Genomic DNA, 25,542 nt, shown 5'->3' on the forward strand with positions numbered 1-25,542 from the left:
ATAGATGGGGTATAGGTTCTTTCAGCTTTCTAGGACATAGATCTGTTTTTCAACTTTGAATTTTGTTTAGTAAACATTTCAGAAAATTACCTGTCATAAATATATCATATTAAAACACTAGATGACGTGAAGGGCACACATTCGTTTATAAAAATTGCTCCATAGAGGCCACTTAGAATAAGGGGTAGCACAGATAAATCCATGACTGAGGACTGAATGTTCTAAGTAAAAAGAGCACGTGTAGCCTCGATATACATGGAATTAGCCACCTGTCTTTGATGACATCATGTTTGACGAGCTCAGTTTTTTAAAGAGTAAATACTATCAGTTAATATACTTTTTCTCACGTGAGAGAAATGCATCTAATTTCCATAAAACGTATCAGAGAGTCAGCCACTAAAACTGTGTTTTAAAATAAGAAACAGATCTTTTTAGCCCTTTATTAGGGCACTCAAATGTTAAAAATTCAAAAAGTAGTAATTATATTTTTGTTCATTTGACTATTATTGAAGATTACTGAAATTCGTAAAAGAAACTCAGGTTTCTCTCATTGCCTAATTAATAGAATTTTCTTCCAATAACACTAATAAAATTTAAATTATTGAATATTATAGCAGAATGAAATGCTCGTAAGAGCTGCTTCAGATTATTTTAAGGGAGGTGTAAGCTACAGAACCTTTATCTGAACTGAAAATATATTTGCTCAATGTCTCTTACCCAGACAAAAGAAACATAATTAAATTTTATAAAATTAAGCTTATTTAATAATTTAATAATATCGTGTATCTATGTATATACGCCTGCATTTTAAACTATACAACAGTACAGAAACTTGCTGGCACGAATACTTGGTGGATTTCTTCATGACAAATTAAGGTAAAAGATAACCTTGTAGCCAATCACGTGAAGTTTTCATTTTTGAAGTTTTAAGAATTTGAAATTCAGAGGCTGGGAATGGCACTAGAATAGCTCATAGTTTCGGAGAAGGTCTCTGTGTGTGCTCAAGCTCAAGGGCGTTTGAAAGGAAGGCTGTTCCTGTTCTCTCCATTCAAAATTTGGAACTCTTGGAACCAGGTGACTTCAGGACAGCCTGTGGTAAAGTCCATCCCAGGCCACGTTAGGAGCTGCAGAAAAACAGCCGGAAGCGCCGTGAACTTCCGTTCTGAGATTTCCCACGGAGCCGCGTGTCCAAAGTTGCAGAATACTGTCTGCCTTATCGACTTTTAAACAATTTTAATGCACGGGAAGCAGTTTTCAGTATCCTCTTTCAGGGATCCATGCCTACAGACTGTGTTCCCTAAGGCTAGGCATCGATTTGGTAACAGAGTCTGTCTGCGTTCTGCATGGCTTCCGCTCTTAGAGTGGGAAGCCTCACAAAAGCCAACACGTTCTCTCTCCTCTTCACCCCACCAGGAGCAGTCAGGGCGCCCGCAGGCTCTCAGGAAACGTAACAAAACGACCAGTTCCAAGTCCCACCGTGAAAACCCAAGGAAAGTGTACTGAAAATTTCCTTGTTTTACTTGTGTAGGTCATGAAACGAGGAGGCCTAGCCTTTAAAATGTTCAATTTTTTAAGTTGCTCTTTTCTCATAGTGTCAATACTGACGGGGAAAATAGATGACCCTAATGATCTGTAGGAGAACTGTGTCTTTATCCACCATTGCTGAGCTGGAAAAACAGTTTCTTCAGAGATGCGTCCTCAAGGTGTACGTGTGTGTACGTGTGAGTCTATGAGTGTGTGTATGTGTGCTTGCGCCTATGTGTATATGTATACACACGGAAGCACACAGACGCACATACATACGTGCCTGTTTCAAAACGTACATATGGGTATTCCCTCGAGGAAAAAACTATATTAAACTAAACATTTCTGGTTTAAGGCTGCCGCGACATACCCTGCATACTGTATACTGACAACGTGTTTGACTTGCATTCATGCTCTGAGGGCTTAGCGTGGAACCTGGGAAATTTTTCAAATAAGGTATAATAATACATCTGTAGGAGTAAAGGAAGGTTAGTCAAAGGCAAGTAGCTGTCCTTCTCCACCAACCAAAGCCCTTCCGCCTTTTCTACATTACGGACAGTATTCTACCACGTCAAGAGCTTGCTTTCGTTAAGAAAAGGCAAATCTCAGTGAAGATTTGAAAATATTCAATCGTTGGGATTCCTTCATTTCAAGCAAGAGGTTTTGCAAAGTCTTAGGTACATGAAAGCTGCAAAGCAAAGCACGTCAGCAGCCGTTTCCCACATTAAGGAAAAGCATAAATAGCGTATCAGGGAAATCTCTCACAGTACAGGATGAAATGTTAAAAAGCATCCCCAGAAAAGACTTTTAGTTTCTCCAAGGCAGACTCTGGATAGCAGCGTAAGGCACTGACTCCTTTCTGCTGTGGATGTCTTCCCTAAACCCTCATTGACAGGCTGCGCTCTTCTTTGCCTTTGTAGGAAATGAAGCTTAGGTGCTGGAAGTGGGAACATTTTAAGTCTAAATTAATTGGCATATTTCAGGTCACAAGTTTTCAGCTAAAAAATCACGTGATAAAAAATCATCTTAAGAAGTATTTGAATAAATAGGGCCAAAAAACCGTATAGTCTTCAGTCGATTTTGCAAACCAAACCAATAATTTAATTTTAAAATGTTTATTGAGTACCGTGACGCTTACTATGTGTACGCTTAGCATGCTTATTACGTGTATAAACTGTGTATTTGTTACGCCGGTGTCTCTTGAGAATTTGCCGCTCTAAATTCAGGGAAGTCTCAGGTCTGCAGTAATTCACTTGAGATCATAGCTAAACCATGTATGGAAACAGATTTTGCAGTGAAACAGGCCTGGCCTTCGTGTTCTCTCCATTCTCACAGGAAACTGTGTCCACGTCCACCGTCTCACCACTTGTCCCTGGTGTCCAGGCGCGTCCGAGACAGACAGAAGCGTTTAGTGCAGTAAAGTTAGATGGGGTGGGAGGTCCTATGGGAAAGGCCTGGTGCCCCCCGTAAGCGGGCGCGGCCGGTCCTCGAAGCTCTGCGAGCTTACACGCTCGCTCGGGGTTCAGACATCTCCGGGAACAGGTCAGTATCTTTCTGGAGGAGGCCTGTAATGGTGTGAGTGACGGTGTTTCAGGTGGGGTCCTAGGGAGACAGAACAGACACATCAGTCGGTCGTGGTGCTTTCCCCGGCTGGCTGAACGGACAGTAGGAACGCGCTGACTGCGGTGAACGCCTTGGCCCCGGGCCCGCGCTCCCTCCCGTCCAGGTCCCTCCTCTCCCGGCTCTGAACGTGCAGAGAGACAGACATTCACTCTCCCTCTCTTCTCTCTGCCTTCCCCCCGCGCTTTGGTTCCCTCCCTAACGCCAAAAAATCACCAGAGAAAGAAGACAAGCCCCTTTCTTTAGGCTCACAATTATATAAGGCAGAATCCTTCGCCCTTCCTCAAGAAAGTTGAAAACTTAACCCCTGCTCTCACTACACAGAATGTCAGTGGAGGCACATGGGGGCCACATTCACCCTCATAAGCGTAAGGGGCCATCGAGCTCTTCCACGTGATGGTTTTTTCCTTTAAATTCAAAGTGCAGAAAGCTATTGGGGGGCAAATTTGATCCATCATTTTTTAAAAAAACAAGTAAAACTAGAACGACTTCTCAGTTTTCTTAACACATAAACTTAAAAAGCCATGTCAAAGGTTTAAGCTAGAAAAGCAAGGTGCGTAATTTAAAAACCAACAAGAGGCTCACTGTTTTGAAACAATACATGACAATTATTTTTAACGTAGCAGTAAGTCAAGTAGATTGATTTGGGTCATGTTATGAAAAAAATTCATGTAATAGATTATAGTAACAATATACGTAATAAGAAAAGCTCCGTATTGCTATTTTGTCATATTTGAACATCTTAGTTTAAAAAACAAAAATTCAGATTGATATGAGATGATAGATTTTTTTCCCTCCCATGTGTATCTTGGTTAAAAGACAAGGAGAAAGCATGCATCATGTAGGGAAAAAAATGGAAGTATGGAAAAGGAAGTAACAGAAAGGAAGGCAGGGAGGGAGGGGGGAGGAAGGAGGGAGCAGGGCCAGGAAACGTGTAAGGTGGGCTGCGGGCAGCAGGCGTGGCCGCCAGGAAAAGCACATACAAAGGCCTGGAAGAAGTTCAGGTTCAGAGAATTCCCTATCCGTAGGAATCTGCAGTGATCTGTTGATTTTCGTTTTTTCAGCAAGACTTTCTCTGTGTCCCCAAAGCTGGCGGGGGCCCCCGGCACTCACTGTGCACAGCCGAGGGTGGGAGGTCGGGGGTCCGGAAGGTCCTGATGGTGGCGGGTCCCTCCCCGCCCGCGGTCAGCACCTGCACCTCCAGACGGTAGAGGGTGGCCGGCCGCAGACCTGGCACCGTGAGCACGGAGCGATCCTGAGGGGGGACAGGAGAGGACGCGCCCGTTAGGCACCTCTTGACCACAAAGCCACACGACGGACTCTCATTCTCTGCCCATTTCCTCCCGCCCGCACGCCCGCGATCACCGTGTAAACGCAGGTGCAGTTGCTTTGACACCCCAGCGTGGTCGGTCGAACGTCTGTCCCTGTTTGCTAGAGTCCTGCCCTGCCGGGCAGCCTCGGCAGTGAGAGCCCAGCTCTTGGCAGCCGGGGCCAGTCTCAGGGCTCACCCCTGGGACCGCATTTTGTATTCCTCAGCCCAAGACTTTCCCATGGTTTGAAGTTTGCATCTGCACATCTTGTGGTGTGAATTCTTCATAATCCACATTTCCGTAAGCGAGCCAACTGTGTTCCTTAAGATGCAGTATCTATCTATCTATCTGTCAATGCCCATAGCCAACAGTGTTTATTTTTATGCCAACACATTTTTCTCAAAACTCAATAAAACCTAATATATACACACATAGAAAAATTACTTTCCAATTCCATGGAATTTTTCCTTCCAGGATTTCAGGGTTTTTTTGTTTGCTTTTTCTTTTTCTTTTTGGAGCAGGAGTTGGATATTCTAAGGGCATTTTTAGAGCTGGTAGAAGCCTGTACATGGGTTTTTTTTTCAAGCCAAGGAATTAGTGGCCTGGAAGACAGGCCAACTCATTACGGGCTCTGGCCAGATTTGAAGTGGGGAAACGGAGAGAAAGAAGAAGGTTCTCTTGGCCATTTTTCCCCAAATTTAACCCTTCAAATAGGGCTTGTCCACTTGGGCCAGAAGGACACAGGCTTCACAAAGGAGAATAAAGTGGTTACACCGCGGGCATCCCGTGTCGACAGGAGACGTGGGTTGAAGAGGGGCTCCAGTAATCACAGTTCATCTAGACGACTGTTCACGGCAACAGTTGTGTGGTGTCTTTCAGTACCTGCGAAATAATACGCTCGGGAGAAGACAACGCACACACGCAGCTCAACAACTGGCCCCAGCGTGATGGGACGTGGGCGCCGACAGTGAGTAACCCCCCTGCGGGGCGGGTACCGGCCCGGGAGGGAGGGGCACTCACCGCCGGGAGGATCTGGGACTGCAGGATGAGGCTGTTGGGAAGGCCGTTCTGCCTGCTCTCGGTCGTGACCTCGGCCCACGTCACATGGAAGCCAGTCACGGGCCGCTGGACGGTGGCCTTGCTCAGCTGCCAGGAGAAGCGCCCCGTGACGTTCGTGTCCTGGACCACAAAGGAGGCCGACAGGTTCTCGGGTTTGGCTTGCACTTTGGAATGAACGTGACCTGGAGCAGCGGGAAGAGGAAGGCCGGGTCAAGGGAGGGAGAGCGCGAGAGGGGCCCTAGGCGGCAGGTACGTCCCGTGGGGTTCGGCCGGCCGCCTCGGGAGCGCGGGGTCAGAGAGTCGCCCCGGCGAGCTGTGCAGAGGCAGCCTCAGCCCTGCACCTTCGTGCCATGTGCTTCTGCTCCCTTGGGCACTACGTGGAGAGTCCTGCTTTGGGGGTGGAAGACAGAGGAAGAATGTTGGGATCTGGCGGGACCTGGCCACTTAGAGAACAGGAGAGACTGCAGTGAGACGGGTGAATATTCAAGGTACTACAAGAGTCGTCGGAAGTTACTAGAAGGCGCCCAGGGGTCTGCGTCTGAGAATAGCTGCCCCCGTTTTAGGAGAGGCTTGGGAAGGTAAAGACGGGGCGTTCAGAAAGCGTGTCGAGGTGACGCCCACGGCAGAGGGCCGGGATAAAAGTGAAATCATTTACATAAAGTGCGCCAAAGCAGAAGCAGTACACAGACCCTCGGCTTCACTTCTAAAGGGCTGACACGCCAGCAAAGGCTGTCCGCCAGAGCTGCTGCAATGAGGATGTAATGCGTGCCTTCACACGTATGTCACCTCCCAACTGGGCCGGCACGCTGCCGTTTAGAAAGGGGGTACTTCGGGTTTGTAGGCTCTTGTGAAATGCGGTCTGGAAATGTGTACAGAGTTGCCGACATCACAGCCGCAACCTTGGACGTTCGCGTGAACCGTACCTGCGTCGCGGGGGCAGCTGACGTGCTTGTGGCTTTTGCCCTTCAGAGCGGAGCACGGTGGGGTCGTAAAGAAAACGGTTTCTGCTTTCAGGCGGCCCTTTGGCCGTGTGGGTTGGACGGTCACCTTGTATTTGCAGGAAAATGCCAGATCTTGAAGAATCATGTAATTTTCCTAGAGAGAGAGAGAGAATACGCTAACGGTAAATCTCAGGAGGGTACGAAATGGGCAGGAGAGGAAATCCTGCCTCCACCAAGGCTGTCTTCCTATATATGGGACGTGTGCACCACGGCTTCCATAAAAAGTGCAAAGGAGACAGGGGCCCTGCTTTCATTTATTACAACTGTGAGAGGCTCCCATGGGGTGGGACACAGCCTCCAGAACCCGACAGGACGGCAGCGCTTCCACGTCAAAGCAGCCGGCTTGCAGCCCTCACGAGCAGCCTTGGGGAGCTGGCAGCAGCGGGGCGAGGTGGGAGGCCGCGCGGTGGGTAACGCTGTAGACAGACACCTAAGTTGTCAATACAAAAAAAGCCAACTCGGGCTTCTCTGAGACATAGGCGTGCTTTAGCTGCGAGTGTTTCCTTACGGAAAGGAAGACATTCTCGAGCTGTGTATTGCCTCCCCTGCTGGGAGGGCTGTGATTGCCGCCGGCCGGAACTTTGCGATGAAACAGGATTACGAAAACCAGACTCAGCTGCGGGCGGAGAGGCTGAGGGTATAACCTTACGCTAACGGGAGAGCTGACACTGACGGGCCTAACGAGCTTGTGCGAGGATTCTTCGCCTTTGGGTGTTGGGTGTGCGTGCCCATTCTAGGGTGTGCGTGCCCTTTGGGTGTTGGGTGTGCGTGCCCATTCTAGGGTATAGTTGTCAGGGCTTCGTGTACATGTACGAGAGCTGCAGCAGGAGCATCTCTGGGACCCTTAAAGGCAGAACATCACAGGATGGGCCGTATCCTTCATTACCTGGACGAGTTGGTGGAAGTTAGGGGTGCAGCAAAGGAGATGCTGAATGATAGTGTCGTATAGAAATTCCCTGGGGGAAATGAGGCCTTTTAGGTCATTGTGCCGAGTCAAAATCCAGAAAACAATTCAGAGCTTTCGTGCCATTAAGATGAGACGCCCAGAGGCTGGCAGCGTTTCCCCTGTGTCCTGGGAGCTCCCCGCAAGCTGTGTCCTGAATGTCTGCATCTCAGGGCCCGCCCTGTGCTGACCGATGACGTGTGAGGTGGTGAAGGGCCGAGAGATGAGTGAACAGGTGACCCTGTGTCTCCCGCTCCCACCTGGTCATGGGTCCCTTAGGGAGCCCCGTGAGGATGAGTTACCCACTGGACACACGGCCTGCACCTCTCTCTGTCCAGCTTTGTCCCCCGATCAGGTGAGTCTAGAAGCCGTTCAGAATCCGGCATTTCGGCCACCTCCTCACCTGGGTCACGCCCGAGGATGCCTCCGCCCCGGTGGATTCGTTGTGGGCACAGACTTCCGGAAACCACTGCACATGATACCGAGTGACTCCGGGATCTGTAAGGTCAACACCAATCAGCAAAAGAGAACAGTCTGCAAGTCACAGTGCACGCAGCCCCAAGTCCTGAAAGCACGACAGACCAGGAAGGAAGGACAGAGTCCTGCAGGTGATCCAGAATTGCGTACACCAGCCAGAGGAGGTGGGTCTCCCAAAATTCTGACTAGAGTCAGGGGGAAAAAGTAATAAGCCATCAAAGGAAAAGGGAATTGCAATACGAGAACCACACAGAAAAAAATAATTAGAAAAGTCATAGCAAAACGACTCCACAGAGGTCTTGAGAATAACCTCGCCACGGTGTCCACAGTCATAAATCCCCCAACGAAGGGTAGTACTCAGCAGCCGTTCTCCTATTTCCTAGGCTCTAAGAGAGACTCGTCTCAAGTCTCTGAATCCTACATTTTTCTGACGAGGCTGATGGAGAGGCTGTCAAGCCCAGGCAGGAACAAAAGCCTTTCCCTCAACTTGAAGACCTGGCCCTTCAGAGGTGCTCCATCTCGAGCCTTGCTGTGACAGGGCCCCCTCATCAGAGGATACAGGGTGAACAGCCTCCCGGTGCCTTAACAGTAAGTGCATCCTTGCAGTGAGTGTGTGCGATCGCTACGGAAACGAGGCCTGCTCTCAAAGCCAGCCCAGCATACGGGCTCCTTAATCGTTTCCACTTCCAGCTGGAGCAGCGCGTTTTCTGCACGTGTCTTTACTTTGGCCGACCGAGTGGAAAAAAAGACACCGTGATGAGAAGCCGGTCACTGAGTGTGGGAAAGGAGGTCCGGGCCATCCTGGGCTTAATAATCACCCCAGTGTGTCCCCGGGTGTGAAAGGCACCGCTTCCCTGGGTGATTAGCATCTCGTCCGAATGCTCACGCCAAGTGTTTGATGGAGGTTTTTCGAGGGGAAAACTCTTGGATGAAATCGGGTGGTTCTGGTGGGAACTTGCTCTGAGCACTTTGGAACGAGAAAAGAACTTTCAATCTGAGAAAATAAACAGCAAGTGGGCACCAATGGTGTTTAGCTAAAAGGGGAACCCTCTGACTAGAGGTTTTTAACTCTTTACATGGCAGACATCAGGGGCTTTTTTTTAAGAAAAGAATTGCACGTTATACATTAAGGCTGAAGTCAGTCATTGAGTGAATTCAAATCCTTTCTTTCAACAAGTGGTGCTGCTCTAGGCATCGCAGTGAAATAACATCCCAGGAGCAGCTGCTCTCATGCCTCTTAACTCCTAAGGGGGCTGGACAAGTAATAAAGTACATGAGTCAGGTCTCAGGTCGGAGGGAGATGAGCCTACAGCTGAACACGGAGGGCGAGAGAGGTACGGCGTCCCGACAGAGGGTTGCGACTGTCACTGAAACGCTGGCGCAGCTCACAGAGGAGCTGACCTCGCAGGGGAACCTGGAAGGAGGTTGGCACTGGGCCTGCTCGGTGTGGATAACGGGGCAGGGCACCGTCCCACACAACTGTCTGCCACAACGAAAGCTTCTGTATGTGGTGACCCCTCGTCACCACAGTGCTGCTGCAGCTGAGGAATCAAATTCTTAAGTCACTGAAATCAATTTAAAATTCAGCGGCTCCACGGGGCTCGTGGCTCCCACATCGGACGGAGTAGCAAGTTCCAAAGTCGGGCACACGGCAGGGCTGACATTCCCTGGTCCGGAGCAGCCGGGGCTGGACTCCAGTTTGCTGCACTCCAGTGCTAGGACATGTGATTGATACCCGTGGCTCCAGGTCTCCTAAGAACCCCACACACATCTGACAGCATAACTGTGTTTCCATAAGAGGACGCGCCGAGCGACACGTCGGAGCCCTCAGCTCTCAGCTCCGCCCTGCCCGAGTCCACGCCTACTCTGGATCTGCCACCTCCGTGAAGAATTTCACCCAAGCCCAAGGCTTTCCAAGACAGCTCTGCGTTTCTACCTCCACCTGAGCTGTTCCCTGGAGGAGCTGGTGTTCCCAGCTTCCTGTCCCATGTAGATGCTTTTCAAACTCAGCGCTTCTAAAACCACACCCTTGATCCCTGCCCTCAATTGCCCTTGCGTTCAGCTTGCCTCTTATTTAATCACGCCTTTTTGTTTTCTGTATCTGTGACATCTTGCAGCCTTGCAGACCCTGCCGGGACCGCCCTCGCAGGGTGGCCGCTGCCCCGTGCAGACCAGCTGACCCAGAGCCCCTCCCCAGCACCTCCTCTGTGGGGCCCTCACACTCTGGGCCACCACCCTCGTCACCCCAGGGCCAGGTAGGTGGGGACAGCGCCTGAGCCAGAGCCAATCCTGACTAGCCAATCCTGAGACCATCTTGCCTTTCCTACTCGCCAGAGGAAAGGCTTCTGAGCACAGTTTCCTGCTTCCTGACTGACCCTGGTGCCTCCCCACGTGGCCCAAGTGGTGGGAGGGTCCACCTCCTGGGAGCCGTGAGTAACAAACTACCTTCTCAGTGGCCGTTGTCTCTGTTGCCTTCACCAGACCCGAATAAAACCCACTCCTTTAAGACATGATTAAAATGAACAGGCTGTCTTTTAAGCAGTCCTTCATGGCACTTTTTCAGACACATACACAGCAGTCCACACTCTTCCAAGCTTAATCAAAAACTGGCATGCGTTTCTCATGCAGGTCTACACAATCGGTTCTCGTTATTCACACAAGTGAGGGTTTAGAAAATCACTGTGAATGCAGAATTAGCAAAGCCGGGATGGCTGTTTCTTGGAGAAATACAGTGTTAGTTTCCCCATGAGCTTCTGGTCACCACATTTTTGCCAGCCAGTCAATACATAATCTTATTTTATGTGTGTTTTTCTTTTTTAAAAACTTATTTAATAAAGTCATAATTAACTGTAATATTTCTTTACTTAAAAAACTCTAGTTGAAATTATTTTCATGATCCTGGGTAGCAGGACAGTAAACTTCTTTTGCTTTCAGCCTCACAATAACGCCTCCACTGTACTTTTTTTTTAATCCATCACCATCTCAAAAACGACAAATTTAGACACCTCTTTTACCTTTTCGGAACTTCATCACACACTACCAAGGTGACTAGCACCTCCCAGGCAGCCTCATGCATCAATCAGCAAAGGCAGCACTCCACCACTATGCTCGGGGCCACTTTAACCAGGACAAATCTCCAACAAAAAGCAAGGAAATGCAACACAACAGACCAGAAACCCACGGCGCTAGACAGACGGGGCAGAGGATGTGTCGCCAGCGTGAGAGTGGAAACGAGAGGGCGGCGTCCCCTCAGCTTCAGGTGGGAACGTGTACGTGGGACGACTCAAGCCCACAGCCACTCCCTGCACGAGCACCCCCACAAAGGACCACACAAGCGCCCCCCGGGACTGGTTAGGGGTTACAAATAAACCTTAGTGACCACACGAGTCTTCAAATACACACTCTGTGAGCATCCACTGTGTCTCCTTTCATTTTAAAATCAGTAGCATAAGGTAGCGTTTTTTTTTTCTTTCGGTACGCGGGCCTCTCACTGCTGTGGCCTCTCCCGTTGCGGAGCACAGGCTCCGGACGCGCAGGCGCAGCGGCCATGGCTCACGGGCCCAGCCGCTCCGCGGCACGTGGGATCTTCCCGGACCGGGGCACGAACCCGCGTCCCCTGCCTCGGCAGGTGGACTCTCAACCACTGCGCCACCACGGAAGCCCCCTCCCTCTTCCTAAACCCCTTGCCCGCCTCGGCTTCTGTCTCAAATCTCCCCGTGTTCTCCAGCTCCTCTGGGCACTCACTTGCACCGTCCTCTGCTGCATCGCCCCTCTTTGTGCTGAAACTGGAGTTCCTTCACGCCGGTCCTGGTCCCGCTTCTCTCTAGGGGATCCCACCCTTATTTAAGGACTTATTCTGAAAGTCTCTGTCATTCTGGTCCAAGTGCTACGTTACAACTGTACGGTGTTTTACCTACAATAGTTGCTTCCAGACACCTGCTTGCAGTGACTTTGCTTAGTTGTAAACAATACTGTTAGCTTGTTTCCATATACATATTCTGGTGAATTACTAGTAAATAAGCAAGCCAGGGAGAAAAGTGCTTCTGACTAATCCTTATTTTGAATAAGTGCTTCTGACTAATCCTTATTTTGAATAAACAGACTAAAAAAATAATAGAAAAGATCAAAGAAACTAAAAAGCTGGTTCTTTGAAAAGATAAACAAAGTTGATAAACCTTTAGCCAGACTCATCAAGAAGAAAAAGGGAGAAGGCTCAAATCAATAAAATTAGAAATGAAAAAGGAGACGTTATAACCAACACCAGAGAAATAGAATCCTAAGAGACTACTACAAGCAACTGTATGCCAATAAAACAGACAACCTAGAAGAAATGGACACTCTTAGAGAGGTACAATCTCCCGAGACTGAACCAGGAAGAAATAGGAAATATGAACAGACCAATTACCAGTACTGAAATTGAAACTGTGATTAAAAAACTCCCAACGACCAGAGTCCAGGACCAGATGGCTTCACAGGCAAATTCTGTCAAACATTTAGAGAAGAGTTAATACCTGTGCTTCTGAAACCGTTCCAAAAAACTGCAGAGGAAGGAGCACATCCGAATTAATTCTGTGAGGCCACCATCACCCTGATACCAAAACCGGCCAAAGATACCACAAAAAAAGAAAATTATAGGCCAGTGCCTTTGATGAACATAGATGCAAAAATCCTCAACAAAATACTAGCGAACCAAATCCAACAGTATATTAAATGGATCATACACCATGATCAAGTGGGATTTACCCAGGGATGCAAGGATTTTTCAATATCCTCAAATCAATCAGTGTGATATACCATATTAACAAACTGAAGAGTAAAAACCATATGATCATCTCAATAGATGCAGAAAAAGCTTTTGATAAAATTCAACATCAATTTCTGATGAAAACTCTCCAGAAAGTGGGCATAGAGGGAACCTACCTCAACATAATGAAGACCATATATGACAAAACCACAGCTAACATCATACTCAACGGTGAAAAGCTGAAAGCATTTCCTCCAAGGTCAGGAACAGGACAAGGATGGCCACTCTTGCCACTTTTATTCAACATAGTTTTGGAAGTCCTAGCAACGACAATCAGAGAAGAAAGGGAATCCAGATTGGAAAGGAAGATGTAAAACTGTCACTGCTTGCATATGACATGATACCATACATAAAAAAAGCCCTTAAGATACTACCAGAATACTACTAGAGCTCATCGGTGAGTTCAGTAAAGTTGCAGGATACAAACAATATACAGAAATCTGTTGCATTTCTACACACTACAACAAACTATCAGAAAGAGAAATTAAGGAAACAATCCCATTTACCACTGCATCAAAAAGAATAAAATACCATTCATACTCTGGTTTCTCTTCAGATCATATAAATCTTTTGCCTTTTACTAAAGATTTCTTGGAGAGGGGGAAAGAAAAATAAGAATAAGATACCTAGGAATAAACCTACCTGAAGAGGCAAAAGACCTGTACTCCAAAAGCTATAGGATGCTGACGAAAGAAACTGAAGCTGACAGAGATGGACAGTTATATCATATTGTTGGACTGGAATAATCAATATTGTTATAATAACCATACTACCCAAGGCAATCTACAGATTCAATGCAATCCCTATCAAATTACCAATGGAATTTTTCAAAGAACTAGACCAAAACATTTTAAAATGTCTGTGAAACACAAAAGACCTCAAAATAGCCACAACAATCTTGAGAAAGAAGAACAGAGCTGGAGAAATCACAGCTCCCTGACTTCAGATTATACTACAAAGCTACAGTAAATACTAAGGTACTGGCAGAAAAACAGAAATATAGATCAATGGAACAGGATAGAAAGTCCAGAAATAAACCCACACGCTTATGGTCAATTAATCTATGACAAAGGAGGCAAGAATATACACTGGAGAAAAGACAGCCTCTTCAATAAGTGGTGCTGGGAAAACTGAGCGGCTACATGTAAAAGAAGGAAATTAGAACATTCTCTAACACGATACACAAAAATAAACTCAAAATGGCTTAAAGACTAAAATATAAGTCATGACACCATAAAACTCCTAGGATAGAGTATTGGCAAAATATTCCCTTACATAAATCGTACAAACGTTTTCTTACGTCAGTCTCCCAAGGCAATAGAAATAAAAGCAAAAATAAACAAATGGGACCTATTCAAAATTACAAGCTTTTGCACAGAAAGGAAACCATAAACAAAATAAAAAGATACCCTATGCAATGGGAGAAAATATTTGCAAATGATGCAATCAACAAGGGTTTAATTTCCAAAATATACAAACAGCTCGTAGAGTTTAATAACAAGAAAACAATCCAATCCAAAAATGGGCAGAAGACCTAAATAGACATTTCTCCAAAGAAGACATACAGATGGTCAATAGGCACATGAAAAGATGCTCATTATCGCTAATTATTAGAGAAACGCAAATCAAAACTACAGTGACGTACCACCTCACACCAGTCAGAATGGCGATCATTAAAAAGTCTACAAATAATAAATGCTGGAGAGGATGTGGAGAAAAGTGAATCCTCCTACACTGTTGGTGGGAATGTAAACTGGTGCAGCCACTATGGAGAACAGTATGGCGTTTCCTCAAAAAACTAAAAATAGCACTACCATATGATCCAGCAATCCCAGTCCTGGGCATATATCCAGACAAAACTATAATTTAAAAAGATACATGCACCCCTGTGTTCGTAGCAGCACTACTTACACTAGCCAAGACATGACAGCAACCTAAGTGTCCATCAACAGATGAATGGATAAAGAAGATGTGGTACAAATAAACAATGGAATATTACTCAGCCATAAAAAAGAATGAAGTAATGCCATTTGCAGCAACATGGATGGACCTAGAGATTGTCATACTAAGTGAAGTAGGTCAGACAGAGAAAGACAAATATCATGATGTCACTTATATGTGAATGTAAAAAAAATTATAAAAATAAAATTACTTACAAAAAGAAACAGACTCCCAGACTTAGAAAAGAAACTTATGATTACCAGAGGGCAAAGGGGGTGGGGGAGGGATAAATTAGGAGTTTGGGATTAGCAGATACAAATGACTGTATATAAAGTAGATAAACAACAACGGCCTACTGTACAGCACAGGGAACTATATTCAATATATTCTAATAACCTATAATGGAAAAGGATGTGAAAAAGAATAGACATACATATATGTAATACTGAATCACTTTGCTGTATACGTGAAACTAACACAACATTGTAAATCAACTAATACTTCAATAAAAAGTTCTTTTTTTGGGGGGAAAAAAGAGGGAAAGAAAAATGAAAGGACATTGATGCCCTACACTAGCTGCTTACAACAATAACCAAATCTGGGTAAAAGGTAGAGAAAGATGAAACAGTATAACTCCTAGGAGATAAGGAGAGTATCTTTGTGACCCTGGCATAAGCAAAGATTTCTTAAACAAAGAGCGGTAAGCCTCAAGGAAACAAAATGATGAACTGATAATCTCTAAAAGTAAGAACTATTAAGAATGTGAAAAAAATAAAAGTAGAAAATACTAAGATGAAACCAGCAGATGACTCATATACTCCACCTATAAAGGACTCTTGCAGGACAGGCTGGCTAAACAGTTGAAAAGTGCTTTGAAAAACAGGAGCTCCATTGCCAGTAAACTTATGAAAAGGTGTTCAACGCCTGGATGACCAGAAGAATGCAAATTCAAACGGCACTGAGCCATCACGTCACACGTACCGGAAAGGCTCAACTGAGAAAGACAGAACATGCCTCATGGGGGAAAGCATGTGGGGCAGTGGGGACCATCTTACCCTCCTGGTGGGAATGTGCACTGGTCCAGCCACTTCGGAAATTCTCAGCATCTTCTAAAGGTCATCATCCTCTATGACCTAAGAATCCCACCCTCTGTGGGGGAATAGGTACACATGTGCATCAACAGACATGTATTCATAGGCTCTTCACAGCAGGGCCATTCTGAATAGCCCATCCCTGGAACAAACCAAATCTCCATCAACTGCTGAAAAGATCTGGACAAACCAAATCTCCATCAACTGCTGTACCAGGGACGACTATGCAGTGATATAAATGGATGAATCACGGCTTCCTGCAACAGGATGGACGGGTTTCCCACATGCAGTGTTCACTGTGAGAAGACTGATGCAAACTGTATGATTCCATCTGTATACATTCAAATACACGTAAAACAAATCTTCAATTTTAGAAGTCAGGAAATGGTGGTTACTATTCTGTGCTTAAGCTGTTTGCACCTCCCGTGTGTGTACATTCTCATTTCCTTACATGAGATGTGTACATTTCCAGTATTATATTAATATGTTGTTTTATTAATATGTCACATGGACATACAATTCTAATTTGAAATTGATAAATACAGTCATCCTTTGGTACCCACTGGAGAGTGGGGATTGGATCCACACCCTGGATACCAAATTCCAGGCTGCTCGAGTCCCACAGTTAGCCCTTCGTATCTGGGGGTTCTGCACGCTTGGATTCAACCAACTGCCAATCTTAAACATTGCACAAAATCCACATTTGGTTGAATTCACAGATACAGAACCCACTGATGTGGAGGGCTTGACTGTACAATAGATCAAATAAATTTTATAATTTAATACTAACTTAAAACTATCATTAAATGTCATAATATGACTATATTAACATATAATTTTAATTTAATAATATTCAATAAATAAAATTTAAATTAACATATGATAGTAATAAAACATTAACATGATTGGTAATGTTATTTTAGCTAGAGAATGAATTTCAGCAGCTTGGAAGAAAATTCTGGAACAAGAAGAGCTCCAACACCAATATCCCCAATGGCTCGTGAGCCGATACCCTAAGTGAAATAGCACTTCAGAAAAATAAGAAGAATTTTAAAAACAATTCTTGAAACAATCTATTGCTTTTTGCTTAAAATAGAGTTTATGTCTTAAAATGCACAGAAGTGATAAATATAAAAATGTATGTCAAGTAACTCTAAAAATACTAAGAGTACAGAAAACAAGGAAACAAAAGGAATTTATCCCAAAGATAAAGAGAAAAAAGAATCTATTCTAAGGGTGACTGTTCATTGCAGTATTGACTATAAGATGGAAATTCTGAAGGCAGCTAAATGTGTGACGATAGTGGAATCATTATGGCATAATATCTATCAAGGCAGCCATTTAAAAATGTTATTAAAAATACCAACAATATAGAATGCAAATTAGTATTTTATGAAAATGTGCTTTACAAACACACACATATACATATAAAACAACTGAGTGAGAAACAGGTATAGGAGACTGCTGAAAGAAAATCCAGTAAAATGCTATTTCTATGAAATGATACTGAGAAGAGAATCGGCTCTTTTATTCTATTTTCCAAATTATTTGCATTATAGGTCTTCTAATTTAGAACAAGAATTTACAGTGCAAAATAATGACTGCCTCAAGTGTTTGGGACACAAGATCAACCTTCTTAGGAAAGACATGAAGACAGGTTAATATCCCTGAAATGATCAAATGTAAGCAGCAGATTTCAGTATGGGATACAGATTCCTGGGAATCAGAGGCAACCCATTCAGACTTCAGAAGAGCAAGGCATTTAATAATAATTTTTTAAAAAGAATGTGTTTTGTTCAGCTACCGTTTCCTTAATATCAATAGTGTAGCTCGACGGTGACGTTTGCACAAGCACCCTTACATCACAGCGCTCTTCAATGCAAACAACAAATATAAAACTCTTAGAGGAAAACATAGGCAGAACACTCTCTGACATAAATCCCAGCAAAATCATTTTGATCCACCTCCTAGATTAATGAAAATAAAAACAAAAATAAACAAATGGGACCTAATGAAACTTAAAAGCTTTTGCACAGTAAAGGAAACCATAAACAAAATGAAAAGACAACCTACGGAATGGAAGAAAATATTTGCAAACAATGTGACTGACAAGGCATTAATCTCTAAAATATACAGACAATTCACACAGCTCAATATCATGAAAACAAACAACCCAGTGAAAAAAATGGGCAGAAAACCTAAATAGACAGTTCTCCAAAGACATACAGATGGCCAAGAGGCACATGAAAAGATGCTCAACATTGCTAATTATCAGAGAAATGCAAATCAAAACTACAATGAGGTATCACCGCACCCCAGTCAGAATGGCCATCATCAAAAAGTCTACAAACAATACATGCTGGAGAGGATGTGGAGAAAAGGGAACCCTCTTGCACTGCTGGTGGGAATGTAAATTGATACAGCCACTATGGAGAACAGTGTGGAGGTTCCTTAAAAAACTAAAAATAGAACTACCATACGACCCAGCAATCCCACTCCTGGGCATATACCCTGAGAAAACCATAATTCAAAAAGAGTCATGTACCACAATGTTCACTGCAGCTCTATTTACAATAGCCAGGACATGGAAGCAACCTAACTGTCCACCAACAGATGAATGGCTATAGAAGATGTGGTACATATATACAATGGAATATTACTCAGTGATAAAAAAGAATGAAATAATGCCATTTGCAGCAACGTGAATGGACCTGGAGATGATCATACTAAGTGAAGTCAGACAGAGAAAGACAAATATCATATGACGTCACTTATGTGCAGAATCTTAAAAAAAATGACACAAATGAACTTATTTACAAGGCAAAAACAGACTCACAGACTCAGAAAACAAACTTATGGTTACCAAAGGGGAAGGGTGGCCGGGAGGGATACATTGGGAGATTGGGATTGACATATACACACTACTGTATATAAAATCGATAACTAATAAGGACCTACTGTGTAGCACAGGGAACTCTGCTCAGTATTCTGTAATAACCTAAATGGGAAAAGAATTTGAAAAAGAATACTCGAGTGTATGTGTAAAACTGAATCACTTTGCTGTACACCTGAAACTAACAGAACACTGTTAATCAACTCGACTCCAATAGAAACTAAAACTTAGCAAGAACAACAACAAGTAAACAGAAGCATCTGCCCACCTTCGGTCTTCTTCCAGTACACCTTCACTTGCAGCTGGCTGTCTTGATAGAACGGAGCTCCGATTTCCAGGAGGCGAGTGGGCCGTCGTCGTTGGAACGGAGGCTGTATTTGCATCACACTTTTCCTAGTTTTCCCAAGTTGTGCTTCTACAACAAAGCACAACATTCTGATTTACTTGTTAAAAATAAGTCTGTAACCTGATAGTAATCCCAGTGTATTTCATTTCACTCTGCTAGTCATCCATATTTATTGCCTGATTTCTAAAGTAAGATGTAATGTGACTACACGTTCCTTCCAGCTCAAGTTGACGACACCTCCCCCTTCATCACACGCGCGAATGCATACCTAAAAGGAGACTGTGTACATTACACGGGATCCCCCGAACTTAAATTGGGAATCAACATACATTCACCAGCCCGGAAAGATGCTCTGATGTCAGTAACAGGTGGAAGTAGTATTTCTCACAATAGCTAGACTTTTGTGCGGTTATGAAGTAAATGAAGTCGTATTAAAATACCATTTCATGAAAACAGTATAGGTAGCTTTTCAGAGAAGTACCAGCATGTCATGTTCCTCCATCTTTAGAGAGCCAGGTGAGAATTTATACGGCTTAGCAGGACGTATACCAAAAATCCCTGCCCTCAGATCTCTCCTTTACCAGTTCACTGATTTTAGAAGTTGTACGTTTAGAAATGCCGTCCTTGGAGGCAAGACTTTTCTGCTTTCAGAATTCCAAGCAGCCCTTTGAGAGAGAACAGCTTAAGCTGTATTGATTATAAAGCAGTCAGAAATGTGTTATCAAAACTTTTCCAGTAGAGCTGTGAGGTCTGCATTCTTGAGAAGGTGGGAGGAAGAGGGAGAGATGAGGATGAATGCAGAGAAATGCTGACCTGCAGTGAATCAGGAGAAGGAAAGGAAAACTGAGGACCCAGAAGAAAAAGTACATCGACTGTGTACTTCTCCTTACCGGGGTGTGCCTGTCAAACCATCCATGCAATGGATCTGACTCAAAGGAATGGGATAGTTACATTAGTTGGTAGTTACATTTTAGTTTAAATAATTCAAATGAATGTTTGGATAACTCTGACATTTATTAGGTTAAGGATTCTGCACCCAATAGCACTGTGTGTATGAGGGGTTCCCCATACCACCGATTCTCAGACCCCAGCGGGGTGTCCTACAGTTCAACTCAGTTGTGACAGTTTCTACCTGCAGACAGCATCAGATCCCACAGGGTAAGGGCTCAGTGCTGCAAGACTGCGCCCCCCGCCCGCTTCAGATGCGAGTCACGAGTCCAGGTTGGCAGCAGTGCTTCTGATGACCTGCTGTAGATGGGGGGGTTCCAGAGACCCCTTCCTCAGATTCAAATAACTTGCAAGAGCAATTCACAGAACTCAGAGAAAAATTTTACTTGATAGATTACCCGTTTATAATAAAAGGATATAACTCAGCAACCTAAGTGTCCATCGACAGAGGAATGGATAAAGATGCAGTACATATATACAGTGGAATACTACTCAGCCATCAAAAAGAATGAAATAATGCCATTTACAGCCACATGGATGCCCCTAGAGATGATCATACTGAGTGAAGTAAGTCAGACGGAGAAAGATAAATATCATATGGTATCACTTAGATGTGGCATCTAAAATACGACAGAAATGAACTTATCTACAAAACAGAAACATACTCACAGACATAGAGAACAAACTTATGGTTACCACAGGGGAAAGGGGGGAAGCAGAAGGATAAATTAGGAGTTTGAGATTAAAATATACACACTACTCTATATAGAAGAGATAACCGACAAGCACCTGGTGTATAGCAGAGGGAAATATACTCAATATTTTGTAATAACCTATAATGGAAAATAATCTGAACAAGAATAGGTGCATGTGTATAACTGAATCACTGTGCTGTATACCTGAAACTAACACAACACTGTAAATCAACTATACTTCAATTTAAAAAAAGAAACAACACAAAACCACAGACAACAGTAACAAAAAAGACTGTTCTAGGGATGAGGATCTATAACGTAGAAAAACTTGTATAGAAATGTTCACATCAGTATTGCTTGTCATGTAAGCCCATATTTAGCTCACGTAAACAAGAACATCTGTCTTCAAAGTTTATCATGCCTAAGCATAAAATTTGATTTGGATATATGAAAAGTGAGTGGGAAAAGAAGGATCTAAGTCAGGAAGAGGCAGATGGAAGCGATGCACACGGCAGGGTGTGGGGAAAGGGGGCGGAGCTTCCACGTCTGAGGGTCTAAGGGAGCCCCTCCCCCAGCATGCGTTCACCACCACGGAAGCTCTCTGAACCCCGTCTTTCTGAATTTTTACAGAGGCGTCATCACACAGGCGTGCTGATTAAATTACTAGCCGCTGATGGCAAACCTCCGTCCTCAGCTCGCAGGTGGAGGTGGGCGTTCTGGGGGCCAGGAATGTGCCGAGACCGGATAGCAAGAGGCGCTGCTTCCCAGCCTGCAGACGCCAGCGCAGCGAGCCTGGAGCCCAGAGGAGGGCCTGGGACGCGGAGCCCTCAGAAGGCTCCGCCCCCAAACGCATCCCTTTCTTGACACCACCCGGCGGTTAAAGAATCCTGCTGCTTACACCTAAAGCATGTTTCTTTTAAAGAATTAAAGGCTTCAGATTTTCACAAGCCCGTTTATGCTTCTAATTCCTTGAAGAACCTGTGATGGGAAGAAGTCGCCAGCAGACTACCAAGACAGTTTAGAAAACCGTGTTTAATCTCTCTGTAAATTGTCTTCCTGCTGTCTTTTATATGCCATGGAAACATTCATTTCTCATTACAGACGTAAGGACGTGTGAATATATATATATATATATATATATACACACACACACACACACACATATGTATATATCTCAAGACTGAATCTTTCCTGCTTTATTGAATATTTCCAGCACAGACACGCATGGACATGCCCCATCCCCCATGTAGGGACAGACGTGACAGTTCAGTCCTGGGAGGACGTCCTTGACTCGGAGTGTGTCCTCCACTTTCAGCAGGAAACAAAAATGGAATAAAATTCATTCCTTCACATTCTGAAGAGGTATGAGGTCTGATTTATTTATACTCTTTAATACTCCTGAAAGTTAAAAGAATTGAGTGACTATGCTATTTCTCCAGATGTCAAAACTCTGATTACCTTTTCAGATTGAGAGATTCAGAGTATTTTCTCTCCACTCCATTTTTATTTTGGAGAGCTGGAAGCATATTCCAGTTGCATGAGGCAACTATAAAAAACATTTGGAATCTGTCAACCCTGGAAATACTCCTCCTACCTCCAAAAAAGCAAGTTACATTTCCATTAAAGATAGTATTATGTCTTTCCTCCTTCAAGGGACCCTTTTATAAAACTATGAACATTCAGGCTTTGCTTGCATCGAAATATTTATCATTAATACACCTGGCACCCCGCAGACCTGGAAAAATATAATTCAAAAAATAATTTATATGCTGACATTTACTACACTCATTCCTATAAAATATAATTTCCCTTGTTTATACTATAAAGTTGTAGTTATTCCTTACTTCTAGTTGCTTCATGATGAAATATAGTGTTCTTGTAAAAGTCATATACTAGTGTTTACGAGATGATAGATCAACATTGGGTTATAAAGAACATCCTGACACGTATTCAGCTATATCCTGCCTCATCCTTTGTAAAACAGTCTCTTCTGTCGGCTACGCTGACACCCAAATAACATGTATCATGACAGGTACTTTGCACTATCACTTCTTATTTTATTTTTCTGAATCCGCAGGACAGGCATCAGTTAATCCTAGCATAAAGTGGCCTTTGGTAGGTTAACTGTCACGTCTCTTTATTGGTCAGGTAAAACGTTACCTCATTGTACAAGATGATTAGAAAGTGACCGTAACACTCGGCACCAGCGTCTTGCGGGAACAGGAGTTGGTTGCATGCGCAGGTAAGAGCGGGAACAACTGACTGGTTTGCTTTCACAGGAGTTCCTGAAGCAGTGCTACAGGCCACGCCTAGGCTTCTGGAGCACTTGGGCTCTGACGGCTGCCGTGGGCACACAGGCGGACAGTCCCTTTTCTCTGACCTAGATGAGACCTTAGTTGAGCGGATGTACTTTCCAAGGGATAGGTCTAGACCCCACAGACTGGAATCTGTCGTGTGCAAAAGGAAGGACGCTTCCACCGGAGATTCCAGAGGACAGGGGAAGACACTCAGGGGTGAAGGACAGATGTGTTTGTATCTGGGGGGATCTGAGTGGCTCACTGAGAGGGAAGAATTCAGTCTATGTGATGCCTAATGGCTTAAAGTGAGAGAGAAGGGTTTGTAATCATACCCGAGAGGAAGGGAGAGGGAGCTAATTAAAGAGGATCTCACCAGGTGTGTGTGGGGAGATGCCCCAGGAAGAAGGAGAAAGCCCTAGATGTGCTCTGGAGACCCAGAGTCTGTAACAGTTGTGTCTGTGGGCTGGACCATGAAGAGATTCTCGATGACATGACTTCAACAATGGCAAGCCAAGGCTGGGTTTTCCTCTCCTTGTTCTTGGTTGTGGGCAGAAACACATATTAAATTATGGGAGTTTGCAATCCCATACCAGTCTCCAATGGGGAAGGAATGTTGTTTACTGGAAAAGCCAGGAGACTAAAAGGCAAACTTATTTTACACAGTAGAGGAAATCCCCACCACCAATAGAAAAAAAAAAATGGGTCTTAGGAGAAGCAGAGGTTTAAAGGGTTTTGGTTTGAGAAGACATTTGGGGAGGAAAACATGGGAAAGCAATAAAGGATGAGATCTGTGGAGACTTGCAAAGAGAAGACGTAGGTGACAGTCTTGAGAGTGGAACTCAGGAGAGTAACCTGTGATATGGTTAATATTTTCTAAAGAATATTTTGCCAGCTGTCTACAAAATGGATATTTAAGAACGAGTGGAGACAAATATTAATTAGGAGATTACTTTATAAGAAAGGTGACAATGGGCTGAACAAGGGCAAGACTTGGACAGATCCCACACAGAATCTGAAATTAGAGTCAAAAGGACTTCCTAATGAACTGGATTTCTGAAGAGAAAGCAAAGTGAAGCCTGGCGAATGACCTCTGTGGACGGCTTGAACAGAAGGGGGAACGGTGGGAACTTCGGGGGCAGGAGAGCCTGGAGAGGAACGGGTGTGAGAGGGAAGTGAAGAGCTTGGTTTGCGGGTGTTGCATTCGAAGTACCTGTTGGCCATCCCAGGGGAGGTGCTGAGCACATACCTCTGCTTTCAGGGAGCATCAGCTGGGAGACACAGGGTGGCCTTCGCACGTGGACGGTTATGACACCCACGGGAGTCACTGACGTCTCCCAGGGAGGGAACTGACCCCCCCTCCACTCCCCACCCCCAAGCTGATTCTCTGCACAAATGATGCTCTCTTCCAACTCTGCGCTTGTGTGGGGTGACACGCTGTGTCCCACGGAGCACCCATCCTTCAGGACCCAGGAGGAGCGCTGTGCTCTTGGTTCCCACCGCCATGTCTGTCCGTCTGCACCATGCTTCCCTGCAGCTCTGTGTGCAACAGACTGGTCTCTGTGTAATCATGTTGACATGTTTCTCTCCCAAATTCAACAGTAGGCGCTTTGAAGGCAGAGATGGAAATGTGTCCGGTGCTGCAGTAATGTGTGTATGAGTGTGTCTGCACATGTATATGTACGCATGTGCGTATATACAGAACATATATACACATATAAATACATGGTACACATACACTATATAACGTACAGTCTATGCAGTATATATCCTACAGTGTACGTATCTTTATACTATAATACAGTGTACAGTGATATAAGGTAGTAATTATCCCCATCATTAGACACAGTTTGCTGAATGAACGGAGGACTGCATTAAAGAAATCAATGAATGGTGCAAATGTAAGTTGCAGCCACTATGGAAAACAGTATGGAGGTTCCTCGGGAAACTAAAACTAGAGTTGCCATGTTATCCAGCAATCCCACTCCTGGGCATATATCCGGACAGAACTGTAATTCAAAAAGATACCTGCACCCCTATATTCACAGCAGCGCTATTTACAATAGATAAGACATGGAAGCAACCTAAGTGTCCATCAACAGATGAATGGATAAAGAAGATGTGGTGCATATATACAATGGCATACTACTCAGCCATAAAAATGAATGAAATAATGCCATTTGCAGCAACATGGAGGGACCTAGAGATTATCATACTAAGTGAAGTCAGAAAGAGAAATACCAAGTGATATCACCTGTATGCAGAATCTAAAATATGACTCACATGAACCTATCTAGGAAACAAAAACAGACTCGCAGACATAGAGAATAGACTTGCGGTGGCCAAGGGGGAGCAGAGGTGGGGGAGGGGTGGATTGGGAGTTTGGGATTAGCAGATGCAACCTATTATATATAGGATGGATAGAAAACAAGGTCCTACCCTATAGTACAGGGAACTATATTCAATATCCTGTGATAAACCATAATGGGAAAGGACATGAAAAAATAGATATGTATAACTGAGTCACTCTGCTGTGCACCAGAAATGAAACACAATATTGTAAACCAACTATACTTCAGTAGAATTAAAAAAGAAA

At 44.4% G+C, this 25,542-nt stretch overlaps 1 protein-coding gene across 1 annotated transcript in view; it reads right to left on the reverse strand.

The window, feature by feature from the left end:
* Positions 1-2,959: 2,959 nt before the first annotated feature.
* Positions 2,960-25,542, reverse strand: part of ANOS1 (anosmin 1) — a gene marked incomplete at its 5' end in the record, with an annotated part of 180,795 nt that continues 158,212 nt past the window's right edge. The window contains 6 exons of the mRNA XM_082681202.1: positions 2,960-3,126; positions 4,258-4,399; positions 5,475-5,695; positions 6,437-6,608; positions 7,861-7,955; positions 18,932-19,078. Of these exons, the coding sequence (XP_082537328.1) occupies positions 3,068-3,126; positions 4,258-4,399; positions 5,475-5,695; positions 6,437-6,608; positions 7,861-7,955; positions 18,932-19,078 (836 nt within the window). The 3' untranslated portion in view covers positions 2,960-3,067. The remainder of the gene's footprint in view (positions 3,127-4,257; positions 4,400-5,474; positions 5,696-6,436; positions 6,609-7,860; positions 7,956-18,931; positions 19,079-25,542) is intronic.

This window comes from Grampus griseus (assembly GCF_964374135.1).
Source record: "Grampus griseus genome assembly, chromosome: X".
Lineage (NCBI taxonomy): Eukaryota > Metazoa > Chordata > Mammalia > Artiodactyla > Delphinidae > Grampus > Grampus griseus.